The sequence below is a fragment of the Oncorhynchus mykiss genome, chromosome 1 (genome assembly GCF_057628025.1).
Source record: "Oncorhynchus mykiss isolate SJ-2025 chromosome 1, ASM5762802v1, whole genome shotgun sequence".
Taxonomy (NCBI): domain Eukaryota; kingdom Metazoa; phylum Chordata; class Actinopteri; order Salmoniformes; family Salmonidae; genus Oncorhynchus; species Oncorhynchus mykiss.
The window spans coordinates 86,214,345-86,230,973 of NC_143022.1; the positions used below are offsets into that span (position 1 = coordinate 86,214,345).

General features: G+C 36.8%; 1 protein-coding gene across 9 annotated transcripts in view; it reads right to left on the reverse strand.

Moving 5' to 3' along the window:
* The window catches only part of LOC100301648 (calcium-activated potassium channel subunit alpha-1a), a 331,508-nt gene that overhangs the window by 82,350 nt on the left and 232,529 nt on the right, over positions 1 to 16,629 (reverse strand). For all 9 annotated transcript variants that reach the window (XM_036986941.2, XM_036986926.2, XM_090242399.1 and 6 more), the window contains exons 12-16: positions 15,384 to 15,466; positions 15,226 to 15,295; positions 14,973 to 15,128; positions 7,858 to 7,967; positions 7,498 to 7,566 (exon numbers count right to left, since the gene is read on the reverse strand). In XM_036986941.2, the coding sequence (XP_036842836.1) occupies positions 7,498 to 7,566; positions 7,858 to 7,967; positions 14,973 to 15,128; positions 15,226 to 15,295; positions 15,384 to 15,466 (488 nt within the window). The remainder of the gene's footprint in view (positions 1 to 7,497; positions 7,567 to 7,857; positions 7,968 to 14,972; positions 15,129 to 15,225; positions 15,296 to 15,383; positions 15,467 to 16,629) is intronic.

A 16,629-nucleotide genomic window follows, 5' to 3' on the forward strand; every position in this document is an offset into this window, starting at 1 on the left:
TGTTACACTGCAGTTAGATACTGTTACCTGGGTTATTACTGGACAGTGAGTGTTACACTACAGTTAGATACTGTTACCTGGGTTATTACTGGACAGTGAGTGTTACATTACAGTTAGATACTGTTACCTGGGTTATTACTGGACAGTGGAGTGTTACACTACAGTTAGATACTGTTACCTGGGTTATTACTGGACAGTGGAGTGTTACACTGCAGTTAGATACTGTTACCTGAGTTATTACTGGACAGTGAGTGTTACACTGCAGTTAGATACTGTTACCTGGGTTATTACTGGACAGTGGAGTGTTACACTACAGTTAGATACTGTTACCTGGGTTATTACTGGACAGTGAGTGTTACACTACAGTTAGATACTGTTACCTGCGTTATTACTGGACAGTGAGTGTTACACTGCAGTTAGATACTGTTACCTGGGATATTACTGGACAGTGGAGTGTTACACTACAGTTAGATACTGTTACCTGGGTTAGTAATGGACAGTGGAATGCTAGGGAATGAACAGCCTCTCGGACGAACACTACAGAGGAATAAGAAATATCTGCTAAAGGCTTAAGTGTTGTTATATAGCGTATTATCATATTGCTATAGTAACCTAGTATTGATATAGTAACCTAGTATTGCTATAGTAAACTAGTATTGATATAGTAAACTAGTATTGATATAGTAAACTAGTATTGCCATAGTAAACTAGTATTGATATAGTAACCTAGTATTCCTATAGTAAACTAGTATTGCTATAGTAACCTAGTATTGATATAATAACCTAGTATTGCTATAGTAAACTAGTATTGCTATAGTAAACTAGTATTGATATAGTAAACTAGTATTGCTATAGTAAACTAGTATTGATATAGTAACCTAGTATTCCTATAGTAAACTAGTATTGCTATAGTAACCTAGTATTGATATAGTAACCTAGTATTGCTATAGTAAACTAGTATTGCTATAGTAAACTAGTATTGATATAGTAAACTAGTATTGCTATAGTAAACTAGTATTGATATAGTAACCTAGTATTCCTATAGTAAACTAGTATTGATATAGTAAACTAGTATTGCTATAGTAAACTAGTATTGCTATAGTAAACTAGCATTGCTATAGTAACCTAGTATTGCTATAGTAACCTAGTATTGATATAGTAACCTAGTATTGATATAGTAACCTAGTAATGCTATAGTAAACTAGTAATGCTATAGTAACCTAGTATTGCTATAGTAACCTAGTAATGCTATAGTAAACTAGTAATGCTATAGTAACCTAGTACTGCTATAGTAACCTAGTAATGCTATAGTAAACTAGTAATGCTATAGTAACCTAGTAGTGTTATAGTAAACTAGTAATGCTATAGTAACCTAGTACTGATATAGTAACCTAGTATTGATATAGTAACCTAGTAATGCTATAGTAAACTAGTAATGCTATAGTAACCTAGTATTGCTATAGTAACCTAGTATTGATATAGTAACCTAGTACTGCTATAGTAAACTAGTATTGCTATAGTAAACTAGTAGTGTTATAGTAACCTAGTACTGATATAGTAACCTAGTACTGCTATAGTAAACTAGTAATGCTATAGTAAACTAGTAATGCTATAGTAACCTAGTACTGCTATAGTAACCTAGTAATGCTATAGTAAACTAGTAATGCTATAGTAACCTAGTAGTGTTATAGTAAACTAGTAATGCTATAGTAACCTAGTACTGATATAGTAACCTAGTATTGATATAGTAACCTAGTAATGCTATAGTAAACTAGTAATGCTATAGTAACCTAGTATTGCTATAGTAACCTAGTATTGATATAGTAACCTAGTACTGCTATAGTAAACTAGTATTGCTATAGTAAACTAGTAGTGTTATAGTAACCTAGTACTGATATAGTAACCTAGTATTGATATAGTAACCTAGTACTGCTATAGTAAACTAGTAATGCTATAGTAACCTAGTACTGATATAGTAACCTAGTATTGATATAGTAACCTAGTACTGCTATAGTAAACTAGTACTGCTATAGTAACCTAGTATTGCTATAATAAACTAGTACAGCTATAGTAACCTAGTATTGATATAGTAACCTAGTACTGCTATAGTAAACTAGTAATGCTATAGTAAACTAGTAATGCTATAGTAACCTAGTATTGCTATAGTAACCTAGTATTGATATAGTAACCTAGTACTGCTATAGTAACCTAGTATTGCTATAGTAACCTAGTATTGATATAGTAACCTAGTACTGCTATAGTAAACTAGTACTGCTATAGTAACCTAGTATTGCTATAATAAACTAGTACAGCTATAGTAACCTAGTATTGATATAGTAACCTAGTAATGCTATAGTAAACTAGTAATGCTATAGTAACCTAGAATTGATATAGTAACCTAGTATTGATATAGTAACCTAGTACTGCTATAGTAAACTAGTAGTGTTATAGTAACCTAGTATTGATATAATAAACTAGTACAGCTATAGTAACCTAGTATTGATATAGTAACCTAGTACTGCTATAGTAAACTAGTAGTGTTATAGTAACCTAGTATTGATATAGTAACCTAGTATTGCTATAGTAACCTAGTACTGCTATAGTAAACTAGTAATGCTATAGTAAACTAGTATTGATATAGTAAACTAGTACTGCTATAGTAAACTAGTAATGCTATAGTAAACTAGTAGTGTTATAGTAACCTAGTATTGATATAGTAACCTACTACTGCTATAGTAAACTAGTAATGCTATAGTAAACTAGTATTGCTATAGTAAACTAGTATTGCTATAGTAACCAAGTATTGATATAGTAACCTAGTACTGCTATAGTAAACTAGTATTGCTATAGTAAACTAGTATTGCTATAGTAAACTAGTAGTGCTATAGTGAACTAGTATTGCTATAGTAAACTAGTATTGCTATAGTAAACTAGTATTGATATAGTAACCTAGTACTGCTATAGTAAACTAGTATTGCTATGGTAAACTAGTATTGCTATAGTAAACTAGTATTGCTATAGTAAACTAGTAGTGTTATAGTAAACTAGTATTGCTATAGTAAACTAGTATTGCTATAGTAACGTAGTACTGCTATAGTAAACTAGTAGTGTTATACATAGTAAACGGGTACTGCTATAGTAACCTAGTATTGCTATAGTAACATAGTATAGTCTTGCTATATTAACCTAGTACTGCTATATTAAATGTGTATTTCTATAGTAAACTAGTATTGCTATAGTAAACTAGTAGTGTTATGGTAAACTAGTGCTGCTATAGTAAACGAGTACTGTTACATTAACCTAGTATCGCTATAGTAACCTAGTACTGCTATATTAACCAAGTATTGGTATAGTAAACTAGTATTACTATAGTAACCTAGTATTGCTATAGTAAACTAGCATTGTTATTGTGACGTAGTATTGCTATAGTAACCTAGTATTGCTTTAGTAAACTAGTATATATTGTTATAGTAAAATAATATTGCTACAGTGCTGCTTTAGTGTATTTCAACTAAGAAATGTGATATCAATTTATTTTAACATTATCCATGTCCATTTTGATTAATTAGGGAGAAGTATTTAATAACCAAGTAGCTGAGGGAAAATTCCCATCTAATGTTATCTAATGGATAAGTGATATTCATATTCAAAATTCTCTCTAACCCTCTAACCCCATAGATCCTTACTGTATCCTCAAACATACGTCTACAGTAAATATTGAAATATTGAAGATTTGAATGGTGCTTAGGTGTGTAGGGTGCCTGTACGGACTGGCTGTATCATTCCCCCTGAATTAGACTGAGGCGAGAGTGGACGACACACACACACACGCCCAGCTCATTAATGGTTGCCTGTGGGTAGGAATCATCAATGATGGGAATACAGACTGAAAGACTGACAAACGGAACACACAGACCGACAGTCAGGGGACAACCCCCCTGGTCTCCGAGCCCAGACGAAAGGGAAAATACTAACACTTTACTAACTTAACTAATACTTTACAAATAGTTTACTTTTACGAATACTTTACTTTACGAATACTTTACTTTACCAATACTTTACTTTCTGTTTACTTTGGCTTTACTTTCAATCCCTTTACTGTACAAAGGCTTTATTATACTTTCCTAAGGCATTAGTATACTTTACCAAGGATTTAATTTCCCAATCCTGTGTTTACTAATACTTTATTGTACTTTACTGAACGTTTATGCTCAACTATGACTTACTAATACCTGGTTGTACTTTATTTACCCTTTAATATACTACTACTTTCTTTTACTTGACCAACTCTTTAGTTAACTGATCATTTACTGCATTTGGGACGGCAGGTAGCCTAGTGATGAGAGCGTTGGGCCAGTAACCGAAAGGTTGCTAGATCGAATCTGACAAGTTACAAATCTGTCATTCTGCCCCTGAACAGGCAGTTAACCCACTGTTCCTAGGCTGTCATTGTAAATAATAATTTGTTCTTAACTGACTTGGCTAATTAAATACAAAAATAAAACGTACGTTTTTAGTTTGTTGTACTAAACTGACACATTTGAGAAGACTTGTCTACACAAACAAGATGTGTAAAAAGTGCATGCAGGCTCAGAAAATAGCTGAGAGCAGCTGAAAACTATAGACTAATTTGCAAATGATACAAATCTTTCCTCTGGGCTCTACGAACAACATATTTAAACAATAAGGGGATGATTGGAACAATTATAAAGCTGTAATCAATAGCGACAGCAAAACAACATGATATTTTGCTAAACTTAAGTTTAGAGTTGCACTATTGAGCTTTACATCAGATTGAACGGCCCCCAGAGTAGAAAACAGGCTTCACGTTTCACATGCTGTTTAGAGAAAATAAAAAATAAACTAAGCCACTACAAAAAACACATTGCTGCCCAAATCAGAGATTTCACATAATTTACCAATTTCAGATCTAATAACAAAGAAACATAACAAAATGTAATTTTCTCCCAATTATGCATAGAGGCCCAAATTGTATCAAAACCTCATATTGTGAGCAACAAGGTAAGCATCACACATCCCATGTGATGGAGTGTTATAGCATGCCGTTAGCAAACAGCGTGAGTAGGACACTTGTAAAACACACAAGGCACCGCAGTACAGATAAAGAGACAGGTACGTAGATGCAGACTGTTGCAGTAACTTCTGTGCAGTTGGATTGTTTCGTAAACACCAAACTGACAGGAAGTGACCTCACTTGATAACATCTACTTGGAGACGCACAGGTATGGGGGAACAAGGTGAATGAGACACACACTACACAAGCGTACGCACACGCACACACACACACACCAACGTATACATACACACATATACTCTCACACACACAGGACAGATTATTCACACACGCACACACACACCAACGTATACATACACACATATACTCTCACACACACAGGACACATTATTCACACACGGACACACACACACAACAGTAAGAAAGGGATGAAATACAAGTATGAAGCAGCACCCATGGAAAACGTGGACTAAAATTGAGATAAAAGTTATCCAAAGTTACCGGACCCATGCCTTGACTAAGATAAGACATGACATAACAAAATGCTGTTGGTATCATCAATAAAACATGAGTTTGTGTCAAACTCTGCTTGCTGCAATGACATATAATCAATCCATCGATTCCATAATATTACCAAAATGTGCAACAAATCAAAAATAATCTTATCCATCAATAAACCCTTCTGGGGTTCAGATATCAGCAATGTGTCTCTTGACTGATATGTGAGAGGAAACTATCAAAGACGATACAAATGTGAAGTAGTGTTTTGATGATGAACATAACACTAAAACCAAGAAACACTGTGAAAAAATAATAAATCAGTCACGTTCACACAATTACGACTAACTGAAAACACTGAAAAAGAACTGAAGTGAGCGAGAAATTAAGCAGAACGACTGACAACGGGAGAGACGGAAAGAAACTGAAAACAGGAGGTAGAAATGGAGGAAAGGGTGTTAGCCTGGGCACATCGACAACATCACAGACAAATCAACAAGTAAACAAACGAGTCAAATTCAACTATCCTCTCTCTGCCTGCAAAGAAGTTAGTGCATTAGGCACAAGGAAGACAATCAAAAATAGAGTGAGAAATTGGCCCATTTTCAGATAGGGTTTGGGAAAGTATCCTTAGGAACCTAAACCCATAGTCAGCAGCTCTAAAGTGGTGGAGTGGGGTGGAAGTTTGGAGGGAAAGATAAGGAAGAGGGCATACCGCTTTCTGCTTCTGCAAACAACAAGAAAACAACCCCAAATCAAACAGTTGTTATTAACATAAAAGGAGAGATGAAAAATGATATTATGAGTCTGAGTGGACAAAACATTAGGAACACCTTCATTATATTGCCCTCAGGACAGCCTCAATTCAGTGTGGGACTCTGTTGGAACATTTGGGGTGGGTTTGATTTGGTAGGGGATCTGTGTATGTTTTGCCCTCTACCTGTTCTGTCTGTGTTATTTGTATAATAATTTTTTTTAAATTTGAAAAAGCAAATAGTCTCAATTCGATAACAAGTGACATCAATAAGGGATCATAGCTTTTATCTGGACTCACCTGGGCAGTCTGTCATGGAAAGAACAGGTGTTCCTAATGTTTTGTACACTCAGTGTGTGTCTCAATTTGCTGTCTGTCTGTCTACCTTATGATGGGAAAAGGAAAGTACTTGCTGTAGCACTCCGAGAAAAAGATGAAGACCTTCAGATCACTTTAGTAAACTTGGAGGTACTTAGATTTAATCTCAAGAGCTGATTTTATTACACAGACTGCATCTATGAATTCATTTAGTTTTTACTATCAGAGAGATAAGCAGTTTAGATGGCACTGAGAATGGTTTTACTATCAGAGAGATATGCAGTTTAGATGGCACTGAGAATGGTTTTACTATCAGAGAGATATGCAGTTTAGATGGCACTGAGAATGGTTTTACTATCAGAGAGATATGCAGTTTAGATGGCACTGAGAATGGTGGCACTATGACTACGTAGTGGAGAAAATCCTGGCATGAGCAAAAGAAAAGCATACCATGTCTAGGTGCAAGCACACAACAAAAACACTGAGCAAAAGTTTCAAAATACAAGTTTAAAATATGACATAATTACAAGGTGGTTAGACATTACTTTGTCTGGACTATTTATCGTGATTTTATTATGTACTAAAAACTCCACAACTCAACTCTACTATAAATGCATTATTTTCAGTTGAATGTTGTCAGTGTAAAATAAAAGGTCCACAGTGCTGATGGTGTTGGGGTGGGTGGGATTTGGTAATGTATGGTTAGTGACTACTTCATGTTTATAGTTCATAGTAATATAAATGGCATTAATGGTTAGCATGGCTCAACACAGAGACAACTATTTACAGATAAATCTTGAACAACATCCTAGATTTTGAAAATGTTCAGGGATATTATAGACAGAGGTCCAGTAGTCCTGTACAACACAGAGAGAAACACAGAGACACTAACCTGCTCTCTCCCAGCTCCGACTTGTTCTCGATGGCGATAAGCAACAGCTTCAGCTTCACGTAGCACAGCCTGACACACACACAGAGGATTGTAAGGGAATGCTATGTCTCCTTTAGGCTATATATAACTACCATTTTAACATGACCAATACTATCAATTTAAAATTTATATTTTATTATTTATTTAATATATTCATGTACTATTAATGTTGGTACCATCTAATGAGTAGTAGTTGTAGCAGTACAAGTAGTTGTAGCAGTACAAGGGACAGAGCAGCAGTAGTAAAGGAGAACAGCAACATGTAGCAGAGAGAGTTACCCGTACTGTACCGGGCAGAGGACCGTGCTGTCTCATACTTACTCGCAGACTGCAGGGAAGGAGAGCCCCACAAAGGCACTGGACAGATACTCTGTGTACATCTCATTAGCTACCCCTTCTAAATAGTACTTCTGCCATGTGTCCTCTTCAATCTGAGAAGCAACAAGTTGAAAATACATATGTATAAATACATATATAAATACATATACAGATTAAAAATGTGCATAGTACCTTAAGCCCTTTATAAACCCTTCTTAAGGCCTTTATAAATCCTTCTTAAGGCCTTTATAAATCCTTCTTAACCTCTCTAGGGTAGGGGGCAGCATTCAGAATTTTGGATGAAAAGCGTGCCCAAATTAAACCACCTACTGCTCGGGCCCAGAATATAGGATATGCAGATTTGGATAGAAAACACTTTAAAGTTTCCAAAACTGTTTAAATAGTGTCTGTGAGTATAACAGAACTGATTTGGCAGGCGAACACCTGAGAAAAATCCATTCAGGATGTATTTTGTTTTTGTAGTTTTCTATTCAATGCCATTACAGTATCCATTGACTTAGGACTCAATTTGCAGTTCCTATGCCTTCCACTAGATGTCAACAGTCTTTAGAAATTGTTTCAGGCTTATATTCTTATAAATGAGGGAGTAAGACCAGTCTAAATGAGTGGACCTTTACGTGTCACAGAGCTTTTTCCTGCGCAATCCCGAGAGAGTGCATTTCTTGTTTACCTTTTATATTGACAACGTAATTGTCCGGTTGAAATATTATAGATAATTTAGGCTAAAAACAACCTGAGGATTGAATATAAACATCGTTTGACATGTTTCTATGAACTTTACGGATACAATTTTGATTTTTTTGTCTGCCTGTTCTGACTGCGTTTGAGCCTGTGGATTGCTGAAGGAAACGCGCAAACAAAACTGAGGTTTTTGGATATAAAGAGACTTTATCGAACAAAATGAACATTTATTGAGTTGTCTTCTGAGTGCCACCATATGAAGATCATCAAAGGTAAGGGATTCATTCTATCTCTATTTTTGAGTTTTGTAACGCTTCTGCTTGGCTGGTTACTGTTTGTAATAATTTGTCAACTGGGCTATGTTCTGGGATAGGTATGTTCTGGGCTAGGTATGCTTTCGCCGAAAAGCATTTTATAAATCTGACATCGTGGTTGGATTAACAAGAAGTTAATCTTTAAACCTATGTTTTGTTTTCTGAATTTTTATAATGAGCATTTCTGTATTTGAATTTGGCACTCTGCAATCTCACTGGATGTTGGCCAGATGGGACGCTAGCGTCCCACATACCCTAGAGAGGTTAAGGCCTTTATAAACACTTCTTAAAACTTCTTAAGGCTAGGGGGCAGTATCCTGAATTTCCGCCTGACTGACGTACCCAAAGTAAACTGCCTGTTACTCAGGCCAAGAAGCCAGGATAGGCATAAATTGGTAGCATTGGATAGAAAAAACTGTTTCTAAAACTGTTAAAATAATGTCTGAAACTATAACAGAATTGATATGGCAGGCTCTTATTATGGAAACCTATTGCATTAAAGTATGTTCGTCACCCAAATTGCAATTCCTATGGCTTCCACTAGATGTCAACAGTCTTTATTCAAGGTTTCAGGCTTCTTTTTTGAAAAACGAACAAGTATTTGGAGTTTTTGTTAGGTGAGCACCTGGACCAAATCAGTCTTTCGGCGCGTTTAAGAATTTTCCTTTTCTATTGAACATAGTACTTTCTGTGTCAAATATTATAGTTTATTTACATTTTAGACTACCTGACGATTAAATAGAAACGTTGTTTGACTTGATTGGACTAAATTTACAGGTAGCTTTTTGGACTCCTTTGTCTGAATGTTGAACGAGTGGATTACTGAAATCAATCGCGCAAACTAAACAGACCTTTTGGGATATAAAGAAGTATTTTATCGAACAAAATGAAAATTCATGTTGTAGCTAGGACCCTTGGGATTGCAAACAGGGGAAGATCTTCAAAGGTAAGTGATTTATTTAATCACTATTTGTGATTTTGTGAAGCCTGTGCTGGTTGAAAAATATGTTGATGTGGGGGCGCTGTCCTCAGATAATCGCATGGTATGCTTTTGCCGTAAAGCCTTTTTGAAATCTGACAACACAGTTGGATTAACAACAAGTGAAGCTTTTAAATGATATAAGACACTTGTATGTTTATGAATGTTTAATATTACGAATATTTATTTGAAATCGCACCCTCCAATTTCACCAGATGTTTTCAGTTTCTATCCCGCTAGCGGGACACCTAGCCCAAAGATTAATTTTAAGGCCTTTATAAACCCTTCTTAAGGCCTTTATAAACCCTTCTTAAGCTCTTTATAAACCCTTCTTAAGGCCTTTATAAGCTCCTATGGGTTTCCTCCCAGTCCCATCCTCATTAGAAGTCTCACAGCGATGGAGGAGACCCTTCGATGAACCGCAGACACACTCAGATCCGGACCCATTATAAAACATTACCCATCTCTCTATCATAACTCCACCGCTCCTGACAGCTATAGAGTCTTTAATATGGGACTCAGAACACACTTCGTCCATAACTAACACACTTCCTCCATAACTAACACACTGGGGTAAAAGAAATTGGTCAGGCATCTTTAGGGGAACACTAACCGAGGGGGACCTTGTCATTTGATCCTGCGGAGATGGCATCTATTATTGTGTGTGTATGTGGCACCCTATTCCCTATATAGAGCTATGGGCCATGGTCAAAAGTAATGCACTAAGTAGGCAATAGGGTGCCAAATAAGCACCCTCTGTAATGACCTAGTAAGAGCTGTGCTGAAAAATGTCTGTCAGACATCTCTTCACCTCGTTAACAGGCCTCACAATAATATGTCCTCAAGTGCAACCCAACATGCACTATAAGAATTCTGTTTATAGCAGCCTTTCTTAAACTATGGGTAGTGACCCATAATGGAGTACATTTATAATGATTTCATTAACTACTGGAATTGATTTTGTCCAAGTGCAACTGCACTCTCTGTTCAGTGCGCACTCTGCTTAGCAGCTGCGTAGAGACTCAGTTTGGCAGCAGCGCGAGTGGGTGGAAGATGCCAGTGTGCTTCAAGGTTAACCAGATCTTTTTTCGGCAGTTTTCTCGTAGATCACTACGCGACCCACACGCTGCACTGCTGAACAACCAGATGATGCTCTGTCAGCCACTGGCTTGTAATTCCCACTCACCATCACTCACTGCTGTCATCGAATGGATTCAAGCTAGCCTCAAGTTCTGACTGAGTTCCTTTGTCATGAAACGCAAATACAGCGATGAGTTTCTCTCGCTTGGTTTAATACAAACTTTGAGAAACAACGAGGAGATCCCACAATGTGTTTTGTGCAGGGAAGTGCTTAGTAATGAGTTTCAAAACAAACAAATGAAAACGGCAGGCCCTGACCAAACATTCACAACATGACGGTAAAACCAAGGAGTTCTTTCAGAACAGGGCAGAATGCTTCAGAAAACAGTGCTTCAGGAAACAGTGCTTCAGGAAACAGTGATTCAGGAAACAGTGCTTCAGGAAACAGTCATTCAGGAAACAGTAATTCAGGAAACAGTGCTTCAGGAAACAGTGCTTCAGGAAACAGTGCTTCAGGAAACAGTGCTTCAGGAAACAGTGCTTCAGGAAACAGTGCTTCGACAGTGGAAAGTAAGTTAACTAGCAAGGCATTTTTGTCATTTTATAACAGCAATAAGCAGCAATAAGGGAGTAACTTGTACCATCTCTCATAGCAGTCGATGTGAATTTCTCTTTCAAACAATCCCCTTGTATACAGCCAATAGCTAACGTTAGCCAATGCAAGCTATCTAGCTACTGATAGTGCAACCCTAAGTAACAGTACAGATGAACATGGAAAAAAACTATTTGCTGTTAAAATACAAGCAATCATTTTAATTCTGAACTGGAATACACTGATTGACGCAATATGCTTTTTGAAGCTGAGAAACTCAGTGAGAAAGCAGAAGATATTCTGATCCAGTTTGGTACCACATACCTGTGCGAGTCAGGGTTCTCAACTGTCAAAAACTGAGCCCAGAATTGACATGCTTGTTTAAAACTTCAACCAGTCACACACCTCTCATTAGGACTGTGTGTGTGTGTGTTTTCTGGTCTACATCTGTGTGATGTGATCAATCAGTTTATTCCAATTCAGAATAAAATCTATTTATTGGATTTTAACAGCAACAGTTCCAACCAGGACAGATATATGAGTGTTTTTAATGGGGAAAAATAAACATGAATAGATATTTATATGGGTATTTCATTTAATTGTTATTTGTCTATATTGCATTTGTTAATGGGCATAATGGCAATGAAATGTACCGATATTTAAGTATAAACATGTTTTCATAAGCTTGGGTCCCAGGAAAACACAGAATTTCTCATTTGGGTCCCAGGCTGAAAAAGTTTAAGAACCCCTGGTTTATAGCATTCCATTTATAGCCTTCTGTTTATAGCCTTCTGTTTATAGCATTCCATTTATAGCCTTCTGTTTATAGCCTTCTGTTTATAGCATTCCATTTATAGCCTTCTGTTTATAGCCTTCTGTTTATAGCCTTCTGTTTATAGCATTCTGTTTATAGCCTTCTGTTTATAGCATTCTGTTTATAGCCTTCTGTTTATAGCCTTCTGTTTATAGCCTTCTGTTTATAGCCTTCTGTTTATAGCATTCTGTTTATAGCCTTCTGTTTATAGCATTCCATTTATAGCCTTCTGTTTATAGCCTTCTGTTTATAGCCTTCTGTTTATAGCCTTCTGTTTATAGCCTTCTGTTTATAGCCTTCTGTTTATAGCATTCCATTTATAGCCTTCTGTTTATAGCCTTCTGTTTATAGCATTCCATTTATAGCCTTCTGTTTATAGCCTTCTGTTTATAGCCTTCTGTTTATAGCATTCCGTTTATAGCCTTCTGTTTATAGCCTTCTGTTTATAGCCTTCTGTTTATAGCCTTCTGTTTATAGCATTCTGTTTATAGCCTTCTGTTTATAGCATTCCATTTATAGCCTTCTGTTTATAGCCTTCTGTTTATAACATTCTGTTTATAGCCTTCTGTTTATAGCCTTCTGTTTATAGCCTTCTGTTTATAACATTCTGTTTATAGCCTTCTGTTTATAGCCTTCTGTTTATAACATTCTGTTTATAGCCTTCTGTTTATAGCATTCTGTTTATAGCCTTCTGTTTATAGCCTTCTGTTTATAACATTCTGTTCATAGCCTTCTGTTTATAGCCTTCTGTTTATAGCATTCTGTTTATAGCCTTCTGTTTATAGCCTTCTGTTTATAGCCTTCTGTTTATAGCCTTCTGTTTATAGCCTTCTGTTTATAGCCTTCTGTTTATAGCATTCTGTTTATAGCCTTCTGTTTATAGCATTCTGTTTATAGCCTTCTGTTTATAGCATTCTGTTTATAGCATTCTGTTTATAGCATTCTGTTTATAGCCTTCTCTTTATAGCCTTCTGTTTATAGCATTCTGTTTATAGCATTCTGTTTATAGCATTCTGTTTATAGCCTTCTGTTTATAGCCTTTTGTTTATAGCATTCTGTTTATAGCATTCTGTTTATAGCATTCTGTTTATAGCCTTCTGTTTATAGCATTCCATTTATAGCATTCTGTTTATAGCCTTCTCTTTATAGCCTTCTGTTTATAGCATTCTGTTTATAGCCTTCTGTTTATAGCCTTCTGTTTATAGCCTTCTGTTTATAGCCTTCTGTTTATAGCCTTCTGTTTATAGCCTTCTGTTTATAGCATTCTGTTTATAGCCTTCTGTTTATAGCCTTCTGTTTATAGCCTTCTGTTTATAGCCTTCTGTTTATAGCATTCTGTTTATAGCCTTCTGTTTATAGCCTTCTGTTTATAGCCTTCTGTTTATGGCCTTCTGTTTATAGCATTCTGTTTATAGCGTTATGTTTATAGCCTTCTGTTTATAGCATTCTGTTTATAGCATTCTGTTTATAGCATTATGTCTCAATATTCATATGTTTATGGAGGTCTCTCTAAGACATGCTGACAGAATCAGAACAACGATTTTAATTAGGCCACTCAAAATGGATCCTAATATAATTTACTACAGTTTCATGTTCTTCGGTCATTCATTTTGACATGGACTTTCAGTTGCCAAAGATCTGTATAAACTTTTCCATGTGTATTCATTCTGCTATAAAACAACGTATGGTTTGAATTGAACATTTTTGTGGAAAAACGACAGTGAAAGGAAGGGGCCTACTGACTTGGTCCCAGTATATCAGGTACAAGGTGCCTCACCAGACTTGGCCTAGCATTAGTTCTGACTGACTAGGGCTCAATAGCTTAACAACTCACCAAATAATGGTAGGAGTAATAATACTGTCTTAGTTTCGTCTTCTCATGAGCAGTGATTCCTCCCTTCTTTGTCAGATGTTCTAGACTTGTGTAGACATGCTACATTATATCCACTGAGCTGCCATGGACGATGACGGATGAGTTTCCTGAAAGCTTTGCAGATGTCACAGATGATGAGAGCCTGGCTCAACGTTTTAAATCCCTCTATAGCGTGGTCAATGCCTTTTCATTCACAGCTTAGATAACCGACTATAGTTTGGCGTCAATGTTCCATCTATTTATATGTCTTACTCTATGTTTTCAGGATGGGAATATGGCCAGCAGATGTCTCTTCTCCATCCAGACCTCGTCAGCCCACCCATTATAAACTCCTCCATCAGCTTTATGACATGAAGACCAGCTCTTTCAAAGCAGGGTGCCAAGAATCCTACAGATACATAGGATAAACCAGACTGACTGAAAGACCATTCTGGCTGAAAAGACTCCCTCATAGATGTTTCACTCAGCAGACCGGAGCTCAGTACTCCTGTGGAATCACATATCTATCCCATAATGAGTAATGGGAAAGTAACCAGTTACATAGTCCCGCTGAAGGAATGTTTCCATGATACATGTATCGAGAAGAGATTGTTTCAACGTTTCAGCAATTAAAGAACACATTGTGAAAAGGTTGTGGTAATGTTAGTTACCCTACTGACATTGTGTCAACGTTAACTCAATGAAAGAGAACAGTGTTATTAATAGGATGTGTTAAGGCTATCTCTGTGAAAGAGATCATTGTGTAAAGGTTGTGTCAATGTTACCTCGATGAAGGACCTCATGGAGAAGAGGTTGGCCAGCATGGTGGAGAGGCCCTGGGCCAGACAGCTCTGAGCTATGAAGCCAGCCTTCAGCTCTGCTAGACAGATAGCATCATCCCCCTCCTTCCAGTTCCAGCTAGGAATGTTGAGCAGGTGAGCCTACACACACACACACACACACACACACACGTGTTTGACCCATGGTTATTATTATGTGCATCGTTGCAGATAGAGTAGGAATGATGTGCTGACCCACCTTGTTATGGTATTGTAACATCTGAGTGATAATTCGTATCTTGGGGGAATAGTTCTTGATAGAGATGACCCTACAAATTCAAAACATTTTTAACATATACAGTATACACAGTCCTTTCTCCAGATTGTCATCATCATCATCATCATCATCATTATTACCTCATGATGTTGGAGGCGTCTTCAGCATCAGGATCTGGACAGTACTTATTAGCCAGAATCAGACAGGCGTCTGCTGACTCAATCTATACAGGGAACGATGACGGGTTACAGATAGAGAATACACACCAGAAACCCTCTCACCTTCAAATATTACAACATTTCAACCCTGGATTCATCTTCCTCAGGTCAAATATTACTACGTTTCAACCCCGGATTCATCTACCTCAGGTCAAATATTACAACGTTTCAACCCTGGATTCATCTTCCTCAGGTCAAATATTAACCCTGGATTCATCTTCCTCAGGTCAAATATTACACCGTTTCAACCCTGGATTCATCTTCCTCAGGTCAAATATTACAACGTTTCAACCCTGGATTCATCTACCTCAGGTCAAATATTACAACGTTTCAACCCTGGATTCATCTTCCTCAGGTCAAATATTACAACGTTTCAACCCTGGATTCATCTTCCTCAGGTCAAATATTAACCCTGGATTCATCTTCCTCAGGTCAAATATTACAACGTTTCAACCCTGGATTCATCTTCCTCAGGTCAAATATTACAACGTTTCAACCCTGGATTCATCTTCCTCAGGTCAAATATTAACCCTGGATTCATCTTCCTCAGGTCAAATATTACACCGTTTCAACCCTGGATTCATCTTCCTCAGGTCAAATATTACAACGTTTCAACCCTGGATTCATCTTCCTCAGGTCAAATATTACACCGTTTCAACCCTGGATTCATCTTCCTCAGGTCAAATATTACACCGTTTCAACCCTGGATTCATCTTCCTCAGGTCAAATATTACAACGTTTCAACCCTGGATTCATCTTCCTCAGGTCAAATATTACACCGTTTCAACCCTGGATTCATCTTCCTCAGGTCAAATATTAACCCTGGATTCATCTTCCTCAGGTCAAATATTACACCGTTTCAACCCTGGATTCATCTTCCTCAGGTCAAATATTACACCGTTTCAACCCTGGATTCATCTTCCTCAGGTCAAATATTACACCGTTTCAACCCTGGATTCATCTTCCTCAGGTCAAATATTACAACGTTTCAACCCTGGATTCATCTTCCTCAGGTCAAATATTACAACGTTTCAACCCTGGATTCATCTTCCTCAGGTCAAATATTACACCGTTTCAACCCTGGATTCATCTTCCTCAGGTCAAATATTACACCGTTTCAACCCTGGATTCATCTTCCTCAGGTCAAATATTACAACGTTTCAACCCT